The sequence below is a fragment of the Saccopteryx leptura genome, chromosome 1, assembly GCF_036850995.1.
Source record: "Saccopteryx leptura isolate mSacLep1 chromosome 1, mSacLep1_pri_phased_curated, whole genome shotgun sequence".
NCBI classification, from domain to species: domain Eukaryota; kingdom Metazoa; phylum Chordata; class Mammalia; order Chiroptera; family Emballonuridae; genus Saccopteryx; species Saccopteryx leptura.
In genome coordinates this window covers 140,779,920-140,803,739 of record NC_089503.1, presented here as the reverse complement: position 1 = coordinate 140,803,739, position 23,820 = coordinate 140,779,920, and the positions used below count along the sequence as shown (strand labels likewise).

The 23,820-nt window shown below is 38.0% G+C and overlaps 1 protein-coding gene across 4 annotated transcripts in view; it reads right to left on the bottom strand.

Moving 5' to 3' along the window:
* Positions 1–8,134: 8,134 nt before the first annotated feature.
* Positions 8,135–23,820, bottom strand: part of SREK1 (splicing regulatory glutamic acid and lysine rich protein 1) — a 63,675-nt gene continuing 47,989 nt past the window's right edge. For 3 of the 4 annotated variants that reach the window (XM_066376209.1, XM_066376228.1, XM_066376237.1), the window contains 3 exons: positions 22,658–22,753; positions 14,491–14,635; positions 8,135–12,657 (listed from right to left, as the gene is read on the bottom strand). In XM_066376209.1, the coding sequence (XP_066232306.1) occupies positions 12,508–12,657; positions 14,491–14,635; positions 22,658–22,753 (391 nt within the window). In that variant the 3' untranslated portion in view covers positions 8,135–12,507. The remainder of the gene's footprint in view (positions 12,658–14,490; positions 14,636–22,657; positions 22,754–23,820) is intronic. The other variant, XM_066376219.1, reaches the window with a different exon arrangement.

Here is a 23,820-nt window from a genome sequence, read left to right as displayed (position 1 = left end):
GTAACCTCTTGCCATGTCAAGTCAATAATGTGTAAACATACCACAATGTTGTAGTTATCTTTCCAAAACTCTCGAAGGGTTAAAATTGTATTCTCAGTCACCTCAAAGCAGTGGCAGAACAGTGCTTTGTGTAAAGCTTTTTAAAGTTGGAAATGACCTGCTGATCCATAGGTTGCAAGATTGAAGTTGTGTTGGGTGGGAGGTAGAGGACTTTCACAAATTTGAACTCATTGAGAATGTCATCTTCAAGACCAGGTGGGTGGGCTGGAGCATTTTCAAGAAATAGTAATACTTTCATTGGGAGTTTATTTTCTTAAAGATATTTTTCTTCACTGCAGGAGCAAAGATGAGATCTACCCACTCATTAAAAAACTGCCGTGTAACCCATGCCCTAGCATTGGTGTGCCACATAACCTGCAGTTTTTCTTTAAGAATCTTGTGAGTCTTAAAGGCTCGAGGATTTTTGGAATGATACACTAGTAGTGGCTTTACTTTACAGTCACCACTAGCATTTGTATACAATGAAGGGTCAGATGGTCCTTCATGGGTTTATGGCCTGGCAGCTTCTTCTCCTCCGGGGCATTTTTTTCCAAAACAATCCTGTTTCGTCACAGTTGAACACTTGTTGGGGATGTAGCCTTCCTTTGCGATAAGCACAACAAAACATGCGATGTACCCTTCTGCTGCCTTAACATCAGCACTCACAGCTTCACCATACTTCACCACCGAGTGGATGCCAGATCTCTTCTTGAAATTTTCAAACCAGCCGTGACTTGCCTTAAACGTATCTTCTGCTGCCTCTATTGAGGTTGATGGGTTCTTTCTTCCTCAAGTCACCATAAATAATACATGCCTTTTCTCATATTACAGTCTCCATCACTGTCTCTCCTGCCAGCTCTTTCTCTTTCACCCACACCAGCAGAAGCTTCTCCATTTCTTCATGAATATTTGTCCTTAATTGGGACAGAATTGTAGTTTCTTTTGCTGAATTTGTGCTTTTGATGGCATCCTTTTGTTTAAGGATGGTACAAATTGTAGATATATTGTGGTCGTACAGCCTTGCCAGTTCAATCACTCGTACACCACACCCATGTTTTTCTATTATTTCTTGCTTTACTTCTATCGACACCATTATCTTCTCACCACTGTTTTTTACACTCACTTTCTTCGGCCCCATGATAACACACAAAAAAAAGTTAGTAAAAAATGCAAAAATGATGCAAGAACAAGTACAGCGCTCGAGATTCAACGATTCTGCGCGTAACACGTGAGAAAGAACGAGATGGTGGTGTTGTGCTGCCAATACTGGACCCGTGCGCCAATGCACCAACTAGCGGCAGCTTCCTGAATCACAAGTCATATCTTGCAATTTTGCTCGAATCTCGAACAAAAATACGAACCAAGTCACAACTCGTATCTTAAAAAATTTGTATGTTGGTCTGCTTGTATTTCAAGGAACCACTGTATAAATAAAAAGATTAAGTGGCACTTTAGAGGAAGAAAAATCCCAATTTTAATTTATAAAAAAGTTAGTCAAACATTGTGAGGAAAGTGAAGATGGCTGAGTACTGGGTCATGGAGAGAACACAGCTGGCACTGGAGCGTGCAGGTGCTGTGCCCACACCACTCCTTATATGTACTGAGAGGTGGGGCTGCTCACTTCTTCTTTGAGCTCTGGGGTTCCACATTTGTTAAAGAGCAGAAAGGGAAAAGCTACTTCATTTCCAAAATCTTTTCAAACTCTAAAATACTGTTGTCTGTGGACACAATTTATTCTTATTCTTCTGCAGCATATTCATATTGGCTCAGAATTTCAGAGTTGGGCCCACCTTTTTTTATTATTTATTTATTCATTTTAGAGATAGGAGAGAGAGGAGGGGGGAAGGAGTAGGAAGCATCAACTCCCATATGTGCCTTGACCAGGCAAGCCTGGGGTTTCGAACCAGCAACCTCAGAGTTCCAGGTCGACACTTTATCCACTGCGCCACCACAGGTCAGACGGGCCCACCTCCTTTTTTGATCGCTCAGTCCCTCTACCTACCAAGCAGGCCAGCCAGAGTCTGGGACTGGAGGGAGGTGGCTTGTTGAAGCAGCTTCCTGCCATTGGTACACAGCAAACAACTATGAAGTTCATTTATTGCACTAAGATGCTCAGACCAGGAGATAAGGGAGACTGAACTCCAAACTGAGCTCCATCTGCCAAGCCATGCACTCATGAGGCTGCATTACCCAGAGGCAGCTCCTTTTCCTAACTCACAAAACACCACCGAGGCTTGTGACCACCCTGCTCCACCTCACTGGATTTCATAGTTCCTTTGGGAGGCTGCCAGATTCCTTTATGTTTCAGAGAAAGTTAAAAAATATATTCATTACTATTGCTATTAATTACTATTTGTTATCACTGTTTTTTAAAAAATGAAGAGCCTACATGCACATGAACCTACCAGGGGTCCCCAAACTTTTTACACAGGGGGTCAGTTCACTGTCCCTCAGACCATTGGAGGGCCACCATATACAGTGCTCCTCTCACTGACCACCAGTGAAAGAGGTGCCCCTTCCAGAAGTGTGGTGGGGGGCCGGATAAATGGCCTCAGGGGGCCGCATGTGGCCCGCGGGCTGTAGTTTGGGGATGCCTGAGCAATTCTCCAAACAAATGGGTGATATAATTTCAAAATTCGAGTTGTTTTTATATTACCATATTCTAAACATGACCAGCAATCTAAGTTGCTAGTTGAAGTTTAAATGGCTGGGCCTAAATTGTTAGATTGGCGATTTGTTCTATAATACTATACTGATTAGGGTGCCTATCAGTTCAACCTCTAAAGTTCCTGAAATTAGCTTGCTTTCACACCATTGGTGGGAGCTTGAAGTTAGGACAGCAAAGATAAAGGTAGGCAAGATTCAGCTTATGGGGTACTGTAAGGCCTCTCCCACACAGGTGGGCAACTTCTTGAATGGATGGTCCTAACCTCAGTCTGCTCCTGAGCTACCTGGACTCCAGGCTGCCTGACCCTGGAGCCAAAAGTAAACCCATTGGGTATAAGCTGCTTGCTGAGTGGCTTCCCTGAATCTTTAAGCAAAAGAGTTCTTATGATCTGCCAAGAAATCAGTCCTTGTAAACACCACCTCTTTCATTGGTTGTTACTGGCACTTGGGAAAAGTTGGATCAGACTGAAGTCTGTCCTGCCAGATCTTGTCCTTACTCTTTTTTTAAGATCCAAAGATGGATTTACTGCAAAGATAATAAAGTTTAAGATGTAGGATTCATCACTTGCACCAGTCCTTTCTAAGATTCTGGTAAAATACTTTTGTAGAGAGTAATATACATTACCAACAAAAAAGTATGTAGCCAAAAAATGTAAGTTAAAAAGTATTAGGCCCTGGCTGGCTGGCTCAGTGGCAGAGTGTCAGCCCAGTGTGTGGATGTCCTAGGTTCAATTCCTGGACAGGGTACACAGGAGAAGTGCCTATCTGCTTCTTCACCCTCCTCTCTCTCCTTTTTCTCTCTCTCTCTCTTCCCCTCCTGCAGCCAAGGCTCCAATGGAGCAAAGTTGGCCCAGGCACTGAGGATGGCTCCATGGCCTCCACCTCAGGTGCTAAAATGGCTCCGGTTGCAACTTGCAACAGAGCAATGCCCCAGATGGGTAGAGCATAGCCCCCTGGTGGGCATGCCATGTGGATCCCAGTCAGGTACATGTGGGAGTCTGTCTCTCTGCCTCCCCACTTCTCACTTCAGAAAACTACAACAAAAAAAGTATTACAGCAGATGTCCACTTTTGGCCAAGATGGAATCATAGGAACTATATTTACCCTATCACTTGAAACAAAAAAATGTCACAAAACGAAAAAAGACTTAATAGTTTTCAGATATTGGACAGGCAGGTTAGTGAGCTGATTGACACACGAGGTGAGCCTCATCATTGCCTCAGCTTGTTGTCGGGAAAAGGTTTACCAGCTAAAACAGAAGAAGGGAGAAACACAGTGAGTCCAGTGGCCTGAGCTGAGGAGTTGAAGTCGGGGGTCCACTGAGGACGAGGAGTCCACAAGATTACAGGACAGAGCATGGAGAAAAAAAGCTGCACAGACTAAGAGCTCTTTAGAGCCTCACAGTAGAACAGTTGTTTCTACAGCTGAGTGATGACCAGCATGTATGTGTGAAGGAACTATCCCTAGCAGAGGAGAAACATCAGAAAGGATCAAAGGGAAAATATCTCCAAAGCTTAAACAGGACTGGAAATTGTGTTGCCATGGAGGAAAGCATGTGTGTGTGCGTGTGTGGGGGGGGGGGGGAGTAATTCACAGAGAAACAAAGCACTCAGAAGAGTACTGTTTCAGTAGTGGGGCAAAACCAACCCTAGGTTAATGGCTGGTCTGGTCCTCCCTAACAGTTCCCCAGTAACTAACTGTATCCAGAAACAAAGCTCAAGAATAGCTACAGGATACAAAAATATTAAGTACACAAAATCAGTCAAGTTCACAAATTATATTATACACTGAACATCATCATCAACCAATATGACCTCAGTGGCATTACAGATTACTTTATCCAACAACAGCAGAAGATACGTTCTTTTCAAGGACACATGAAACACTTATAAAGATGTATTATTTGTGGACCATAAAAGAAATCCTAGAAAATTTAAAAGAAATAAAATCCTACAGACTGGTTTCTAACCATAATGGAATGAAGTTAGAAATCAGTAACAAAGATCTTTGGAAATTCCTAAATATTTGGACACTAATTACTCATATATTTCTCATTGTAAGGTATACATCAAATCCCTACATTGTACACCTGAAACTAATATAATATTGTATGTCAACTATATTTTAATATAAAATAATCAGTGAGTCAAAGACAATGCCAAACAAAAAATTATGAAATATTTTTAACTGAATGAAAATGAAGACACATTAAAATTTGTTAAAATGCAGCTTAAGTAGTGCTTAGAGAAAAACTGATAGCACTAAAATGCCTATCTTAGAAAAAAGGTCTCAAGTCAATGACTCCAGCTCAATTTTAAACTAGAAAAAAACGAGTAAACTAAACCCAAAATTAGCAGAAGAAATAATAAAGAGAAGTCAAAAGCACAAAACAACAGAAAAATATCTACTAAAAACACAATCTGACTACTTGAGAAAATCAGTAAATTGAGAAGCATCAAGCTAGATGGATCAGGATAAAAAGGGAGACATATGTTACAATATTAGGAATGAGAGTATCACTATAGGTCTTAACATATATAAAAAAATAAGGGAATATCATGAACTTCATGGCAGTAAGTTCAACAACTAAGATAAAATGGACAAATTTCTTTGAAGACACACAGATTGGTGTGAGATTTATCAGAATGATCATTTAGTTATGTAATATCTAATTACTGGTGTGTATACCTGAAACTAATATAATAATGAGTCAACAATAATTGAAAAATAAAAAATTTAAAATATAAAATAGATTAAATAACATAAATAACTCTAACCCTACTTTTAATATTGAAGTCGTAGTGTAAAAAGAAAATTCCAGGCTCAGGTAAGCTTTACTGGGGAGTTCTACCTATCATTTATGGAAGCCACTATGACCCTTATACCAAAACCAGAAAGACACTACAAAACTACAGACCAATTTAAAGGAATTTAAGTAACTAGCAATGTATGTTGAAATGAATTTGGAAAAAGTTCTGAGACTGGAAGACAAAGTGGTAGAGGCTCCAGAAATAGACTAAAAGGAAAAGTTGAGTTAATTCTAATACCATAATTACCTTTCTACTAGAGCAGATTCTGTTTCATGAAACTGAAAATCATAGGTTATACAAGGGTGCTTCTAAAATACTGCAGAGGAATATAGAACTAGGAGGATTCAGCAAATGGGACAGAAGATAGGGATAAAAATAAATTAATAGACATTAACATTTTCTTGTGGACAAGTCCTGCCAGGGGTGAGGACGATGGAGACACCAAGACCAGACTCCGGGGACCAGGTTCAGTGACGCAGATCCACTTTATTCAGGAAGTAAGCTAACTTATATACACAGGTTCAGCCTATAGGGTGTGACAGCGTGTTCCTCAAAGCCAATGGCTGAAAAGATCAGGGAGCTGTGTGGTTGGCGCTAAGTCACTTCCGTATAGCGGGCAAGCTCCCTTCCTGGGTGTGCCCAGGAGGGTTCTGGGAGTTGGGTGTTCTCACAGCATTGCATCAGCCACAGCTGCTAGGAATGCGCTCTGCGCTCCACCCACATTTTCTGATGAAAAAATAAGTAGCAGAAGCAAAGCAAAAATATGAAACTGGAAATTAAATGGGTTTTTTGAACAGGATAAATGTATAGTGTGAGATATCCAGTATTATAATAGCTAATATTCAGTAGTGCTTTGTTCAGGTGCTAGCCTGAGAAGGTGGTAGGAAATATAACCCTATAGCTCAGAAGAGAAGTAAATGTATTAGGGCTCATGCCCATGTACTGTATTTTTCATTCCATAGGACACACATTTTCCCCCCAAAAGTGGAGGGAAAAATGTCTGTGCTTCTTATGAAGCAAAAGATATATTTTTTTATAAAATATTTTAACACACCATTTGGTTCAGAATATTTTTTTCTTATTTTCCTCCTTAAAGCCCTTGGTGTGTCTTATGATCAGCTGCATCTTATTGAGCAAAAATACATTAACTGATTCCATTTACCACCTCTGATTATCAAACTGTGGCTATTACAACATTAAACAGCGTAGTATACTTAAAAAAAAAAAAAACCAACTACTTTTTTCAGTGAACCTTAGGATGTTTTTCCTAAGAAAATGATAATTATGGCCCTGGCCAGTTGGCTTTGTGGTAGAGCGTTGGCCCTGCGTGTGACTGTCCTGGGCTCAGATTCCCAGTCAGAGAACACAGAAGGGCCCATCTGCTTCTCCACTCTTCTCCCTCTTCTTCTCCCCTCCTGCAGCAAAGGTTCAATTAGAGCAAGTTGGCCCTGGGCGGTGAAGATGGCTCCATGGCCTCAGCCTCAGGTGCTAAAATGGCTCCGGTTGCAGCAGAGCAAGAACCCCAGATGGGCAGAGCTTCGCCCTCTGGTGGGCATGCCCAGTGGATCCCGTTTGGGCACATGTGGAAGTCTGTCTCTGCCTCTCCTGCTCTCACTAAAGTAAGGAAATTTTAAAAAAAAGATAATTATGAAAACTAAATGTTTTTTAACTGTACTCAAGTAATTACTATTTATTTATAACAAAGGTAACACACGTAAGAGTCATTTTGTTTGAAAGTCCGCTGTCAAATAATTACTACTCCAACCCTGCATTTCTCTAAGTCCCGGGGAAAAGGTTACACAAATTACAGCAAGGGGTGCAACTTTAAAGTTCACAAGCCAAACTCATCCTCACACATGTAGTTTTTAACACATTTGGAAACCAAATGGTACCTGACCTGTGGTGGCGCAGTGGATAAATCATCAACCTGGAATGCCAAGGTCGCCAGTTCGAAACCCCTTGTTTGCCTGGTCAAGGCACATATGGGAGTTGATGCTTTCTGCTCCTCCCCCATATTCTCTCTCTCTCTCTCCTCTATACAAATGAATAAATAATAATAATAATAAAAGGTTAATGGCCCTGAACCAAACTGGCCCAGAGAAATGAGTACATATAGCTGTATTGCCTCACCATCCAGCTCTGGACCAAACACTAAGCCATCAGGTCCTACAGAAATTAAATTTATTATATGCTAGTTGCTTTATTTTTTAAAAGGGGGCACTTTTAGCTAACAGGCCATCTCACTTAAATGACCACCTGAACACACTCCACCAAATAGAGAGCAGTACCTCTGATAAATGGGAGAATGTCTTCTACTTGCTGTTAAACGACCAGCATGACAATTGTCATGGTATAAATGCCTTATTAAGAAGCTGAATCTGAAAACAAAAGGGAGAGTTCAAAATCAGCTATTACTAGAATACACAAAATGTTTAAGATGCAAAGCCTTTGACTAAAGTTACTGTCACAGAACATTAAGACTGGCCAATATTCAAATACCTCTATCTTGACAGAAATTTTGAAACCCTGGAACAAGTCTGTTAGTGCCTTTGTTATAAAAAATAAGCTGTGAATATATAAATAAGTCAGAAATAAGTGAAATTACTACTCAAGACTGGTAAGGTTTTAAGATTTTCATTTTATTAAAAATATAGCAACACAATAGCAGCATCATTCGGTAAATCTTTACTAGTACCATTTAGTAGTCCTACTCACAGAAACACACACCACCTATGCAGCATCTTCATATTCACGTTTTAAACTCTTCCCTTAATAATCAACAGCATTATGTAAAGAAGAGTACTACAGTCACCTAATTAAGATTAAGGAGAGTAATATTTACCCATTAAACTGAACTACCTAATCAACTACACAGTACATCAAAATGCAATCTTCTGTGGAGATCTGGGAATTCTATAGTTTGTTCCCTAACAGTATTCGCCTACCAGTAACTTAAACTAGTAGAATTCAATCTCAATTCCTAATTAATTCAGTATGATGTTCATAAATTTGGACTTAATAAAATATAGTTATGAAGTTATCTATCTAGCAAATAAAGGTTAATCAAGAATGAAGGGAACCATCCATTCCAATTCTGGGAAAATAAATGTTAGCTATAAAACATGTAAAGTTTCCCAAAAGTTAGCAATTTTCAAAATTAAAATGTAGCCAGGCTAGATACAAGTAAATTTAAAAATCAGACAAACCACAAACCTGCTTTTAAAAAACAATATATTAAGGAATGTTATATTAGATATAAACTAATAATAAACTGCTAGAGACTATAAAAGTGCCTTAAAATGAAATGGAAAGTCTATTAGTTACAAAATCCAACCCAACAGAATATGAACCAAAAGTTAACTAACAGTTTTAGCTTTTTTTTTTTTTTTTAAATAATGTATTAGTCTTTAGGCAGGCAGAATCAGCAATAAAAATGTACTAAAAACACAAATTCACCCACAAACCCAAGATTAAGTAGGGAAGTCAATTTTATTTTAAAAGATTTTATTACATTTATACTGGACTCTTGCTTCCAGAAATATAATTTAGCCCTTTTAAGAGCACTAACTTTTAAATATAAAAATAAACAATTCAGTTTAAATGAATATTACATTAGTAAATAAACATAAGGAAATACTAAGTATGTAGAGAAAAAATTTTACAACTATTTAAACATGTAAGAAACAATTACTTTGCTGAAATAGCTGACTTCATAATCTGACCAGTTAAATTCAGATCCTATATCTTTTAGTGAAACGACTAATTGAAATGTTTTAAGTTATTCAATTCATTCCTCCAAAAGGATTCATTTAAATTGCTAATTGAACTACTAAAAATTTAAATCAAATCATACTATTTTTAATAGATTTTTTAAAACTTTTAGAGATTTTTTAAAACTTTTAAAAGCCTATTATTATATATAGTATAACCCTTAAATCTGAATACTATCTTCAGTTGAAAGATTTAGATGGAAGTTTCTGGGTTTTTAAGTTTTAAGATGAAGATAGCAACATATAAAGGAATGAATGGGAATCCTGAAAATGACTAATATCACAAAGTATTATTTTCTTGACAAAAATATTAATTCTAAATGTCATTTTTATTTTTGAGCTTATCAAAATTTAAGCCTCTGACACTACTGAAGATCCACATAGCATACATTGAACATCTTGAAAAAAATAATTCTAAACAGAAAATCTGATTAGTGTTTGCAGTTTTAAGTTAATTAGATGGAAAATAACTAAGGAGACGGTTGCAGAGTTAAGGACTTAGAGTTGTTTTCTCAAGGACACCAGCTACCTTACAAAGGGCCATCCTGTGTCACCATTTCAGTGTGCACCGCTGAAACGCAGAGCAAGAGGACCCAGAGAATCTGTCTAGAATGATGGAACAATTACGATTTAAGAAACAGTGTACTCTCTGCGTGTCAAGCTAAATTATAGAAGATTCCTAGTTTAAAATGGCTGTCTTCTTGGCCTTACCTCAAGGTTTTCTGACAACATCTATGTAGGATGAACAAGAATAATCTTAAAGGAAAAAAAATACTTCAAAATAATAAACAAATGGAAACATAACAGCTCTCATAAGAGAACACAGAGAAAATGTCTCTCTCTCGCTCTCTCACACACACAAACACAAACGCACCAATATCTATAGACCCTACAAAGCTTTGCTTCCATAGGCCCTAATTTAAGAAAATGATTTCACTTCCTCCTGATTCCTTGTATTCCTACTTATGCCCAACTTTCACAAATTAGTGTCAGTATTTTTAAAGTTGAATAAATATCAGCAAGAAAAATAATTAGAAGCAGGACCCAAATTAAATGCTAATTATAACATAAAAAAACATTTAATAGAGTCCAGAGTACAAGAAATCACTCAAACTTTAAATGATTGTTTTATAGACCCTACACAAATATGTATTCCATGTCAAAACAATTCTATGGAAATTAAAGAAAGAACAGGATAAAACTAAGATGCTATTTTAAAATGCATAAACAAATACTTTCCTCTAAAATACTTAGCTTTATTAGAGAAATAGTACTAAAAATAACAAAGATCAAACATTTGCTCTATTCTACTTACATATCATAAATAAGACAGCTGTTGATGCAAAACATACATACTCCTTCACGATCTTTCCATATTCACCAGGCATTCTTGTTTCAGAATAAGCTGTTTACCAGCCAACCGCATGTGGCTGAATGATTAAAATGACCATCTATACTTTACATAGTAAAGCATTTTCAAAAATTTTAATGTACACAGTGACAAAAAGGAAAAAAATACCACAGTAATTCTGGACACATGAAGAGGAATTAAGCAGCTTCATAATCAAACCAGGCTTCATTATTTGCAATAAGGGCAATCCTTTCCATTCTCTACCAAATACTTAAGTTTCAACAGTATTAATATTAAAAGAAAACTCAAGTTGAAACCAAGTGACTGATGCGCTACCCAGTTTTTAAAATCTGTAAGTAACTCTTCCCATGAGGTAAGGCAACTGAGTAATCTGATTGTATTAGATTGTATTAAAATAATTACATTTGATTTTTCAATAACATGCTAATTAAAATGTACAACTTTTTTGGAAATATAACAATAATGAAAAGAGTTCTGAAACCATGAGTTACCATTTTGGGGAAAATATCAGCAAAGTTGTCATTTTATTACTTGCATACTTTCTGTAAAGTGAACCTAAGAATAACGACTGACCTATATTTTAAACCAAACAAACATATCCTTAAACATAAAACAACCTCATGTATTCTTCTTTAAGTACAATTTCTGCACAACATGATTTATGAGAAGATGATTGAGAGGTAATAATTAAGGCCATCCCATGTAGACAAAGAAAAAGTTTGCTTTAAATAAATTAAGAACATGCTTCAATTATCACAGTATAAAACCGATGGTCCCAAGACTGCACTGTTGTTTTAAGCTCTAAAGTCATTCTTGAAAACAGGACTTCCCTCTCATATTAGGTGAACTAAGTAAAAAGCTCTTCTGACATATCACTTGCTCACTTCTCTATGGGAGTGAATGGAATACCCACCTCAATTCCATATGAACTGAGAATGACTAGCACATATAAAATTCTAGAAAACAGTATACCACATTGTAGAAGGCACTAAAGCTTCAGCTTGTGCTCCCATAGCCCATTTTGAAAACCCAAGTTTTCTTTTTATGACACCTTTGCCACTGACCACTGACAACAAACACTGCAATATTATTCATAATAAGCTTGGAAATGTCAAGAAAGTTAAAAAAGAAGTGCTTACTTTGTGGGGAAACCCAATGATTAACACTGAATACTAATACATTATTATTAGTATTCAACACAGTTGTTCTTTTTGAAAGAGAACAGTAGTAGCATGCATTGAAGGTCGTTTTTTAATCCACTTATTTAAGCAATTTTAATCTGAAAAACTATTTTAAAGAAAACTGCTGTCCTATACAGTGAGAAAAAGAAAATACAATAGTGAAAATTTAACACAATCACTATAAATCCTGTGAAATAAGTGTTAAAACTTCTTACATATTCTGCACTTACAAGGGTGGCTATATAGTTGCACTGATTTCAAGCACATCATCAATCTGTATATATTGAAATTTAAAAAAAAGAAAGTAAAATACAAAATTCAGTAACTAGCACTTTTTAAAATAGCCTCCGATGCTTATCTCCAGTCTTTATGGATAGTACAAATTTGGATCTTTGATGTCCCATTTATTTGTAATGGTTCTTGGCAAACACTAACAAACCACACCATGGAAATGCACAGATTTTAGATGAGTTTGGGTAACATCTGTTATTTTCACAATGTCCATGATTTTCTTAGTAACAAGATGGCCAAAATGTCACCTAACAACTAGGAACGCCGTTAGCTCATCTCTTTATGCTCAACTGGATTTCTTCATTGTTTAACATCTTAAGAGCATCAAAAGCTTTGGATTTCATTCCAGCGTGTGTTTAGAGGTGCATTTGTCGGTCCTATACTGCTTCTGTTTTAGTAGAGAGGTTTTCTTCATTTGGCTGACAATTCCCATTTTGCTGTACGTTGTTTTCCTCAGTCCTTGGTGCATCCTTGTCATCTGATTCTTTGCCCACACTTGATTCTGGGTCTTTATTGTGCTCCTTCTCCTACAGTGAATATTAAAGTATACATTTAATATTTTTCTCAAGATTTGCCTGCTACTACATCTGCTCATGGCTAAAATATGTACCTCTATGTTTTGTGAATTAATACAATTGGGTATTTCTCTCTCCCACCTTTTAATATAAATAGAATATGCAAACATATAAATATATTGGTATGTCTTTTGTACTTCTCATAAAAGATAAACAATCCATGGAAGTTAAATTAGAATACATCAACAGAAATTCTAAGAAAGTGTTCAATAAATGCTATTCACTGACTTCAAAAAGCATGACAAATCTGCTAAAAGAATAAAATAGTTCCCAAAGATGCCAGAATAGATTTGTAATCTGGACACCAAGAAAGCAAAAATAAGGAAGTGCAGAAAAGGAAGTTACTATTCCTCCTAACAAAGACAGTTCAAGAACAGTCTACATTCTGCTCTCAGTTTAAAGGATTAAATAAGAACATGTGGAATAGTTCCTGGCACATGGTTAGTGCCCAAGAAATGCATGTTATGTTATCAACATATTGATGATGACAAACTTCCATCAGTATGAGAGTAAGTAAAACTGTGAGATAAAAACTCCAGAGCTCAGAATCTATTTTCAAATATAAATTGTACCCGTATAACAAGAGAATTAACATAATTCACAAGTTCTTAAAATATTCATCCCCAAACCCTTACTTGGTAGAATTTGGTTTTCCATTAATTGTTCTAATTCAACAAACATTATTTCAGAATATATTACAAAACCAAGAATGACAGAACGTGTCAAATTTGCTGAAACAAATATAATGAAAATGGCATCAAGTAGAAACTTTAGCATAAACTCAAATACATTTATTACAGATACACAGCCTAAAATTTCTTATTGTATGCCAGTCTATCATTCTCTAAAATAAGGAAGATGATTATTTTAAATTTTTAATTAGCTCTTATCTCATCTCTTCAAAATTTAAATTAAAAAAAAACTGTCAATTTAACAAATATGAAAGAATATAAAAATGTACAAGACACTGTTGTCTTTAAAGAGCTTTTAGCTTAAAACTACTTCTATGCAATAAAAAGCAATTTCAATTACAACAGGGGGTCCTCGGGATACAACACAGTTCCGTTCCTACAACAGTGATGTAACCCAAATTTTGGTGTAAGTCAAAACACACTCTAGCCTAAGTCATTTATCTAGCCTAACACAGTTGTAAAATCATAATCTAGAACAGGGGTAGTCAACCTTTTTATACCTACCGCCCACTTTTGTATCTCTGTTAGTAGTAAAATTTTCTAACCACCCACCGGTTCCACAGTAATGGTGATTTATAAAGTAGGGAAGTAACTTTACTTCATAAAATTTATAAAGCAGAGCTACAGCAAGTTAAAGCATATAATAATTACTTACCAAGTACTTTATATCAAATTTTTGCTAAGTTTGGCAGAATAAATCTTTATAAAACAACTTACTATAGTTAAATCTATCTTTTTATTTATACTTTGGTTGCTCCACTACCGCCCACCATGAAAGCTGGAACGCCCACTAGTGGGCGGTAGGGACCACGTTGACTACCACTGATCTAGAACATAAAAACACAACTAAGCCACAGAAAAGTGTTCTGTACACTGTACTGCATATTTTTCTGCTACGCACAACCAAACTAGTTTGCCCACATAGTCCATAAGTGCGACACTAACGACGTAAGCTGAAACACATCTCAATTTTTTGAAGATTTTTATGAGAGTGAGCATCATAAACTTGAAATGTTGTATGTCAATGCTGTCACAACCCAAGGATCCCTGTATTAATTTTTCAAAGCCTGAACACTGCATGACCATTGCTTACTTTCAGTGAAGTATTGTTCTTCTCCAATTTTTCCTTCCCATCTCTGTCGTTAGAATTCTTTCTTGTAGAGGTTGAACGTTCTCTCTCTCTTCTTTCACTGATATGGTCCCTTTCTTTTTCTCTCTTTTTATCCTTCTTATTTCTGCTATAAGAATATTGATAATGTCCATTAATATCTAAAATATTAAAGACTTGCCATATTATTGACAAAATATTCTTTTTTAACACTAAAGCACTATAAAAAAGCCTATCAGTAACCTAGTTTGACCAAGTAACATTAAATGGGACCCATAACCCACCTACTCTAACCATACCCCAACTAAAATTTTGAAAATACACAAGTCATTTTTGCAGAGCCTATGTATGGTCTCATAAAACACAATTTGGTATTTTTGCTTTATTATTTCTGAAACACTCTATCTAGAGTTATTCTACTGTAATTAGAGTAAAATAAAATATATACATTTTAACCCATTTCAAAGCAAAAAAATAAATAAGCAGAAAGTTCACATGAAAATTTAGTATACAAAAGTGGCATCTCAAATAACTAGAGAAAAGATGGTCTTTATAAGACTCCTGTATGCACTCTGACTAGGATCCTCCCAGCAGCCCTATCTGGGGATGATGATCGAGTACTGAGCTATTTTTAGAGCCTGAAGCTGGTGCTCAACCAACCAAGCTATCCTTAGCACTTGGGGCCATGCTCAAACCAACTGAGCCACTGGCTATGGGATGGGAAAAGGGGGGAGAAGTAGGAAGTAGAGGGGAGGCAGAAACAAATAGCAACTTCTCCTGTGTGCCCTGCCCTGACTGAAGATCAAACCTCGGAAATCCATATGCCAGGCCAACACTCTATCCACTGAGCCACTGGCCAGGTTCTGGATCTATATTTCATTCCACATAGATAAGTAAATCCAAATAAACTGGAGACCTAAATTATTTTAAAATTTTATTTAATGAGGTAACATTAATCAATAACAGTACATAGGTTCCAGGTAAACATCTCTATAGCATTTGAACTACTAATCGCATTGTGTGCCCATCACCCAAAGTCAAATCATTTTCCAAGACCTAAATTTTTTAAATAAAATAATACAGTACTAGAAGAAAACATGGGTAAATTTCTAAAGTACATGAAGGGAAAGTTTTTCTCAACCATAACTAAAATTTCAGGTCAAGTAAAGATTTGCCTATACAAACTATTACAAAGCAAAAAAAAAACACCATTAGCATATTAAAAAAAGACAAACCAAAAAATACCCGTTTGCAATATATTTGTGTGTGTACATATATCTTTATATACAACTATTAAAAGTCAAAGAAGCAAACACACCAAACAATAAAATTCTTAGGAATAAATTTAACCAAGGTGGTAAAAATTTTGCTGTGAGCAACCAAGACAAATAAACGGAAAGAAATCCCGTGTTGCCTGACCAGGTAGTGGTGCAGTAGATAAGAGTATCAAACTGGGATGCAGAGGACCCGGGTTTGAAACCCGAGGTCACCAGCTTGAGTGCAGGCTCATCTGGTTTGAGCAAAGCTCACCAGCTTGGACCCAAGGTCGCTGGCTTGAACAAGGGGTTACTCGGCCTGCTGAGGCCCACGGTCAAGGCACATATGAGAAAGCAATCAATGAACAACTAAGGTGCTGCAACAGAGAATTGATGCTTCTCATCTCTCTCCCGTCCTGTCTGTCTGTCCCTATCTGTCCTTCCCTCTGTCTGTCACCAAAAATAAAAAAAAGAAATCCATGTTCATGGAGAAGACTTAAATATTGCTAAAATGTCAAGAGTATTCAAAGCAATTTACATATTCAATGCAATCCCTATAAAACCCCATTTTCTATCATTATCAGAAATAGAAAAACCCATCCTAAAATTCACATAGAATCTCGAGGGACATCAAATATCCAAAAATATATTAAGAATGAAGTTGGAAGATAACTCAATTTCTGATTTTAAAAGTTACTATAAAGCTACAGTAGATTTGTGTGCCTGAAACCTGCATAATAATTTTGTTATCCAGTCACTCCAATAAATTCCATTTTTAAAAAAGCTACAGCAATCAAAATAGTATGGTATTGGCATTAAGACCCAATGGAGCCCTGGCCAAACAGCTCAGTCGGTTAGAGCATCACCCCGAAGCACAGAGGTTACTGATTTGATCCTTGGTCAAGACACATACAGGAACAGATCAATGTTTCCATTTCTGTCTTTCTCCCCGGTCCTTCTCTTGCTAAAACCAATAAATTAAAAAATAAAAAGAACCAATGGAGCCTTACCAATGGTGGCACAATGGATAAGAGTGTCAACTAGGGACACTGAAGACCCAGGTTTGAAACCCTAAGGTTGCCGGCTTGAGCACCAGATCATCAACATGATCCTATCATCACTGGCTTGAGCCCAAAGGTCACTGGTTTGAAGCCCAAGGTCGTTGGTTTGAGCAAGGGGTCACTGGCCTGGCTTGTGTGTTCCCCCACCCCGCATCCAGGCACAGATGAGAAGCAATCAATGAACAATTAAAGTGACACAACTACAAGTTGATGCTTCTCATCGTTCTCCCTTTCTGCCTGCCTCTCAGCAAAAATACAAAATAAAACAAAAAAGCCAATGGAATAAAAATCCAGAAATAAACACACATATATGTTCAAATAATTTTTTACCACTTGTGGTAAGACCCATAGTGTGTGCCAAGATCCATTCTACAAAAAAAGGACAACCTTTTCAACAAATTGTTCTGGAAGAACTGGAGAGCCATATGCAAGCTGAAGTTGATCCCTTACTTTATATCATATATAAAAACTAACTCAAGGGCCTGACCTGTGGTGGCGCAGTGGATAAAAGCATCCACTTGGAATGCTGAGGGTGCCAATTCAAAACCCTGGGTTTGCCTGGTCAAGGCACATATGGGAGTTGATGCTTCCTGCTCCTCTCCCCTTCTCTCTCTCTCCCCCCACTTCACTAAAATAAATAAATAAAAAGAATTCAAAAAACAAAAACTAAAAACCTAATTCAAAATTGATCAGATACCTAAACATACAAGCTAAAACTATTAGAAGAAAACAGAAAAAAATCTTCATGGTTTTTGATTTAACAATGATTTCTTGGATATGACACCAAAAGCACAGGCAGCAAAAGGGAAAATAAATAAATTTAACTTAATAAAATCTATCAACTGTTGTGCATCAAAAGATACTATCAAGAAAGTGAAAAGACAACCTACAAAATGGGAGAAAATATTTTTAAATAATTTATCTGGTAAAAAAAACTAATATACAAAACATAAAGAACTCCTACAACTTAACAACAAAATAACCCCATTTGAAATGGACAAAAACTTGCACTAACATTTCTTCAAAGAACATAGACAATGGTCAATAAGCACATGAAAGATGTTCAACATCACTAATCATAAGAGAAATGCAAATCAAACCCACAAAGAGATACAACTACATAATCACTAGAATGGCTATAATCAGAGGCAAACAAGAACAAGTGTCAGTAAGCATGTAGAGAAACTCTATATGGGAATGTAAAATGGCACAGATACTTTGGAAAATAGTCTGGCATTTCTCAAAAAGATAAAGTTACTATATGACTCAGTAATTACCATTCCAGTAAACCAAAGAGAAAAGGAAACATATGTCCAGGCCCTGGCTGACTCGCTCAGTGGATAGTGTTGGCTCAACATGTGGACATCCCAGGTTCAATCTCTGGTCAGGGGACACAATGAGAAGCAACCATCTGCTTCTTCTTCTGGTGGCGCAGTCCTTCTCCCCCCTTTCTCTCTCTCTTCCCCTCTCACAGCCAGTGGCTTGACTGGTTTGAGTGTCGGCCCCAGGCACTGAGGATAGCTCAGTTGGTTCAAGCATTGGCCCCAGGCGCTAAGGATAGCTCAGTTGATTCGAGCATCAGCCCTAAATGGGGGCACATGCAGGAGTTTGTCTATCTCCCCTCCTCTACTTAAGAAAAAATGTCCACACAAAAACTTGTAGGTGAATATTCAAAGCAGTATTCATAATATCCAAAAATGAAGACAATACTAAATGTCCATCAACTATGAATGAATAAATAAAACATGTTTTATCCACACAATGGAATACCATACACACATTAAAAATGAACAATACTGATTCATGCTAACAATAAGCATGAACCTTCAAAATGTTAAATCAAAGAAGCCAGAAGCAAAGGACACCACATACTATATGAGTCCACATAGGAAATGTCCAGAACAGACAAATCCAGAGACAGTAAATAGATTGGTGGCTGTCAGGAGCTATGGGGAACAATCGCTAATGGGTATGTGCTTTCTGCGAAACGACAAAAAATGCTCTAGAATTAAGTAATTAAGTAGTAGTGATGGTTACAGAACATTGTCAATATACTGAAAACCACTTACTTGAACATTTAAAAGGGTGAATTTTTTTTTTTTTTTTTGTATTTTTCTGAAGCTGGAAACGGGGAGAGACAGTCAGACAAACTCCCGCATGCGCCCGACCGGGATCCACCCGGCACGCACACCAGGGGCGACGCTCTGTCCACCAGGGGGCGATGCTCTGCCCCTCCGGGGTGTCGCTCTGCCGCGACCAGAGCCACTCTAGCGCCTGGGGCAGAGGCCAAGGAGCCATCCCCAGCGCCCGGGCCATCTTTGCTCCAGTGGAGCCTTGGCTGCGGGAGGGGAAGAGAGAGACAGAGAGGAAGGAGGGGGTGGGGGTGGAGAAGCAAATGAGCGCTTCTCCTGTGTGCCCTGGCCAGGAATCAAACCCGGGTCCCCCGCACGCCAGGCCGACACTCTACCGCTGAGCCAACCGGCCAGGGCCTAAAAGGGTGAATTTTATAAGTATATTACTTCTCATTAAAAAAATATCTACAGTGAAGGTGGGGTTGGGTATAGTCAGTGACACCACACACACACACACACACACACACACACACACACACATTGTATGCAGTATATACTTTCTTTTGTGAATAAGGAAAAATTCAAATATATGTATTGGCTCAGTTTTGTAAAAAGAAAGAAAAGATAAATGATCCCTTACAGAGGGTGGAGGGGGAGTAAGGTAAAAGGAGTAGGGAAGGAGCGACACTTTGTGAATATACCTTTTTGTCTAATTTGAGTTCACAACTGAGAAAAGTCTTCACTTTCATAAGCAAAGTTTTTTCTTTCCCAATAAAAATATGGCCACCTCTATAGTATCCTATGCTTTTCATTATTCTCACCTAAAAACAATAAGCAAATAAACAAAATACCTGGGACACATGTTCCTTATACTCTGGCAAAAGTTTTCATAAATTTCTCTTTTCTAAACTTAGAAAACCAATTGAAAAACTTATCAGTTTCTTATCAGTAAAGAAATGGAATAAAAAAACAAACAAGAATCAACACCTTCCTATGGACAAACCCAACCTCCAATTAGATAGCATAATAAAAGACCTCACTTACAAAAGCAACAAAAAAGTAAAATATGTCTAGGAATAAATTTAGAAAATGCATAGAAGTTGTATAAAACAAACAAAAACACTACAGATGGCCTGAATAAGCAGAAAGATATACCATGTTTCTAAAATAGAAATACTTACCATCATAAAGCTTTATTAATAAAGCTACTTATAAATTTTCTCTAATAAGTGTAATACAAATGTAATAGAAGTCATCAACAGGTTTTATTTCTAGATCCTAGACCACTGACTCTTCCCTTCAAATGGAAAAATAAGCATACAAGCACGATCAAAAAAAGCTCAACAAAAGAGCAATGGTACCTGGCCTGTGTTGGCACAGTTGATAAAGCACAGACCTGGAATGCTGAGGTTGCCGGTTCGAAACCCCAGGGCTTTCCCAGTAGGCACATACGAGAAGCAGCAACTACTGTAAGTTGATGCTTTCTGCTCCCAACCCCACTCTTTCTCCTCTAAAATCAATAAACAAAATCTTAAAAAAAATAAAAAGCAATGGGGAGTACGGGAGAAAACAGGCCTTACTAGATATTAAGAAACACTATATAATCTAAGTAACTAAAACCATGGGGTTTCTGTACACAAACCATCAGTCAAACCAATCCAACACTATAGAACAGCAATTTTCAACCAGTGTGCCGTAAGAATGTTTAAAACATGCAATGCCTAACTATTTAGCCAGGGTATCAAATAAAGAAATGACAACAGTCAACACAACAACCTTCCAGTGTGAATGAATCTAAATTATACCTACTTTTTGTTAAATTAGCAAAAAGAATATGTATTTTTGGTATGCCATAGAATTTTATTAATTAGTTTGTGCTCCATGCAATAAAAAAGGTTGAAAATTGCTAGCATAGAAGGTCCAGAAATAGATCCAAATGGAAAAATTTAGTACACGACAAAAGCAACTAGTGTTAGAAAAACTGAGTTTTTGGTTAATGGTATTAGAACAGAAGAGCATTTGGAAAAATAAAAAAATTGGATCCATACGCCATATGGTACATATAGATAAACTAATGAATCAAAGATAAAATGTAAAAATAAAACCATTAAAATAAAAGAAGAAATAATGGAAGGAATTCTATCATAACCTTGGAATAGGAAAAGGATAAAAACTTAAGTCATTCAAACAAATTGAGAAATTAAATTATATAAAAATAAAAAACATTTGTATTTAAAACCTGGGACTTAAATATGACAAAGTAAAAATCAGTTACTAAAGCCATGGCAGGTGGTGCAGTGGCTAGAGCATCACTCTGGAGTGCCAAGGTCACTGGTTCATTCTGAGGTCATCAATCCCGAGGTTGCCAACTTGCTCCCAGGGCTTGCTGGCTTGACCTCAAGGGCACTCACTGCCTTGATCCTGAGGGTGCCAGTTCGAGCCCAGGGCAGGGCCCAACCCTGAGAACACCAGCTCAATTCCAAGAGTACCAGTTCAACCCCCAAGTTCACCAATTCAAGCCCCAGTTCAGGCACATATGAGAAGCAAGCAATGACAACTAAGTGGAAAAAGTCGATTCTTCTCTCTCTCTCTCTCTCTCTCTCTCTCTCTCCCCCTCTTTTCTCCCCTTCCCCTCTATTTCAAAAAAAAAGTTACTAGATTGTTTATTAAAAACTATTTCCCTTAACATATTAGCAAATATGCACTCTAAATTAATTTGTACAAGTAGTACTTAGAAACGATAACTTAGATAAGTTGACAAACTAGAATAGATACTTGAAATCAAATCACTAAATAATAATCTCCCCAGTATAAAAATACAGACTCCAGGCCCTGGCCGGTTGGCTCAGTGGTAGAGCGTCGGCCTGGCGTGCAAAAGTCCCGGGTTCAATTCCCGGCCAGGGCACACAGGAGAAGCGCCCATCTGCTTCTCCACCCCTCTCCCTCTCCTTCCTCTCTGTCTCTCTCTTCCCCTCCTGCAGCCAAGGCTCCGTTGGAGCAAAGATGGCCCAGGCGCTGGGGATGGCTCCTTGGCCTCTGCCCCAGGCGCTAGAGTGGCTCTGGTCGCAACAGAGCTACGCCCCAGAGGGGCAGAGCATCACCCCCTGGTGGGCAGAGCGTCGCCCCCTGGTGGGCGTGCTGGGTGGATCCCAGTCGGGCGCATGCGGAAGTCTGTCTGACTGTCTCTCTCCGTTTCTAGCTTCAGAAAAATACAAAAAAAAAAAAAAAATACAGACTCCATAAAAAAATTAGCATACAGACAATTCACAGGAAAAAAAATACAAAGGGCCTTCAAATATGCACAGAGATGATCACCTTCACTCTTAAAAAATGCAACGGGCCGGTTGGTTCAGTGGTAGAGTGTTGGCCTGGTGTGTAGATATCCCGGGTTCCATTCCTGGCCAGGAGAATTGCCCACCTGCTTCTTCACCCTTCCCACTCTCCTTTCTCTGTGTCTCTCTCTTCCCCTCCCACAGCCACGGCTCCATGGAGCAAAGTTGGCCCGGGCGCTGAGGATGGCTCTGTGGCCTCTGCCTCAGGCGCTAGAATGGCTCTGGTTGCAACAGAGTGATGCCCCAGATGGACAGAGCATCGCCCCCTGGTGGGCATGCCAGGTGGATCCTGGTCGGGCGCATGCAGGAGTCTGTCTGACTGCCTCCCCGTTTCCAACTTCAGAAAAATACAAAAAAAAAAAAAAAGACTAGAGAGAGCATTCCTCCCCCCACCACTTCCTCCTCAGTTTTAGTACATGCTTTCAACTTACCTCCTAGGGGATGGAGACCTAGAAGATTTCCTTTTTATGGTTTTTGATGTTCTTGGGGATCTGGAAGAACTTCTGCTCCTCCTCCTACGCCTTTCCCTGAAAGTATTTAAAGAAACATTTAAAAAAAAAAAACAACAATTTAAATAAAGGGCAAACTCAAACAAACATAAGCAAGAGTTTTTAATGCTCTCAAGTGAACAGTATTCTTTGGAGACTGGTTTAAACTCATGTCCTTTATGAGCACGTTCTATTATCTAACTTCAGGTCAATCCATGAACCACAAATAAAAAGATGGTCTAAGATTTCATATTGGAAAGAGTAGAGGACCTCTGATTCACCTGGTTAATTGAACAACAATTTCTTGAGCAGAAAAAAATATTAATGGATGTTCCTGATTATCTTAAATGTCATTCCTTAGCATCTACATGTTTTGCATATTAGGTCCTTTGTCACATAACTAGCTCCTTGCTGCCCCACTGTGGAATATTTTTATAACAAAGTAGCATGCCTTTTTCAAGAACTGAAAGATAAGTTGGCTTGCAAAATGTGAACTTTCCAGACTTAAGTATTTAGAATATCTCTAAAAAAGTATTTATATTAAAACATTTTATGCTTTTCTCTCCCGTTTCCTACCATTTCATTACTGTTGTTCTGTTCATTTATTTATTTATTTATTTTTTTTTTCTTTTTGCATTTTTCTGAAGCTGGAAACAGGGAGAGACAGTCAGACAGACTCCCGCATGTGCCCGACCGGGATCCACCAGGCACGCCCACCATGGGGCGACGCTCTGCCCACCAGGGGGCGATGCTCTGCCCATCCTGGGCGTCGCCATGTTGCGACCAGAGCCACTCTAGCGCCTGGGGCAGAGGCCACAGAGCCATCCCCAGCGCCCGGGCCATCTTTGCTCCAATGGAGCCTTGGCTGCGGGAAAGGAAGAGAGAGACAGAGAGGAAGGTGCGGCGGAGGGGTGGAGAAGCAAATGGGCACTTCTCCTGTGTGCCCTGGCCGGGAATTGAACCCGGGTCCTCCGCACGCTAGGCCGACGCTCTACCGCTGAGTGTTCTGTTCATTTAAATTGAGTGCACATTTGCTTAGATATAAGTAAAATACTTAAAACCTGAGATTTAAATGACAAAGTAAAAAAAAAAAATTATAATTACTA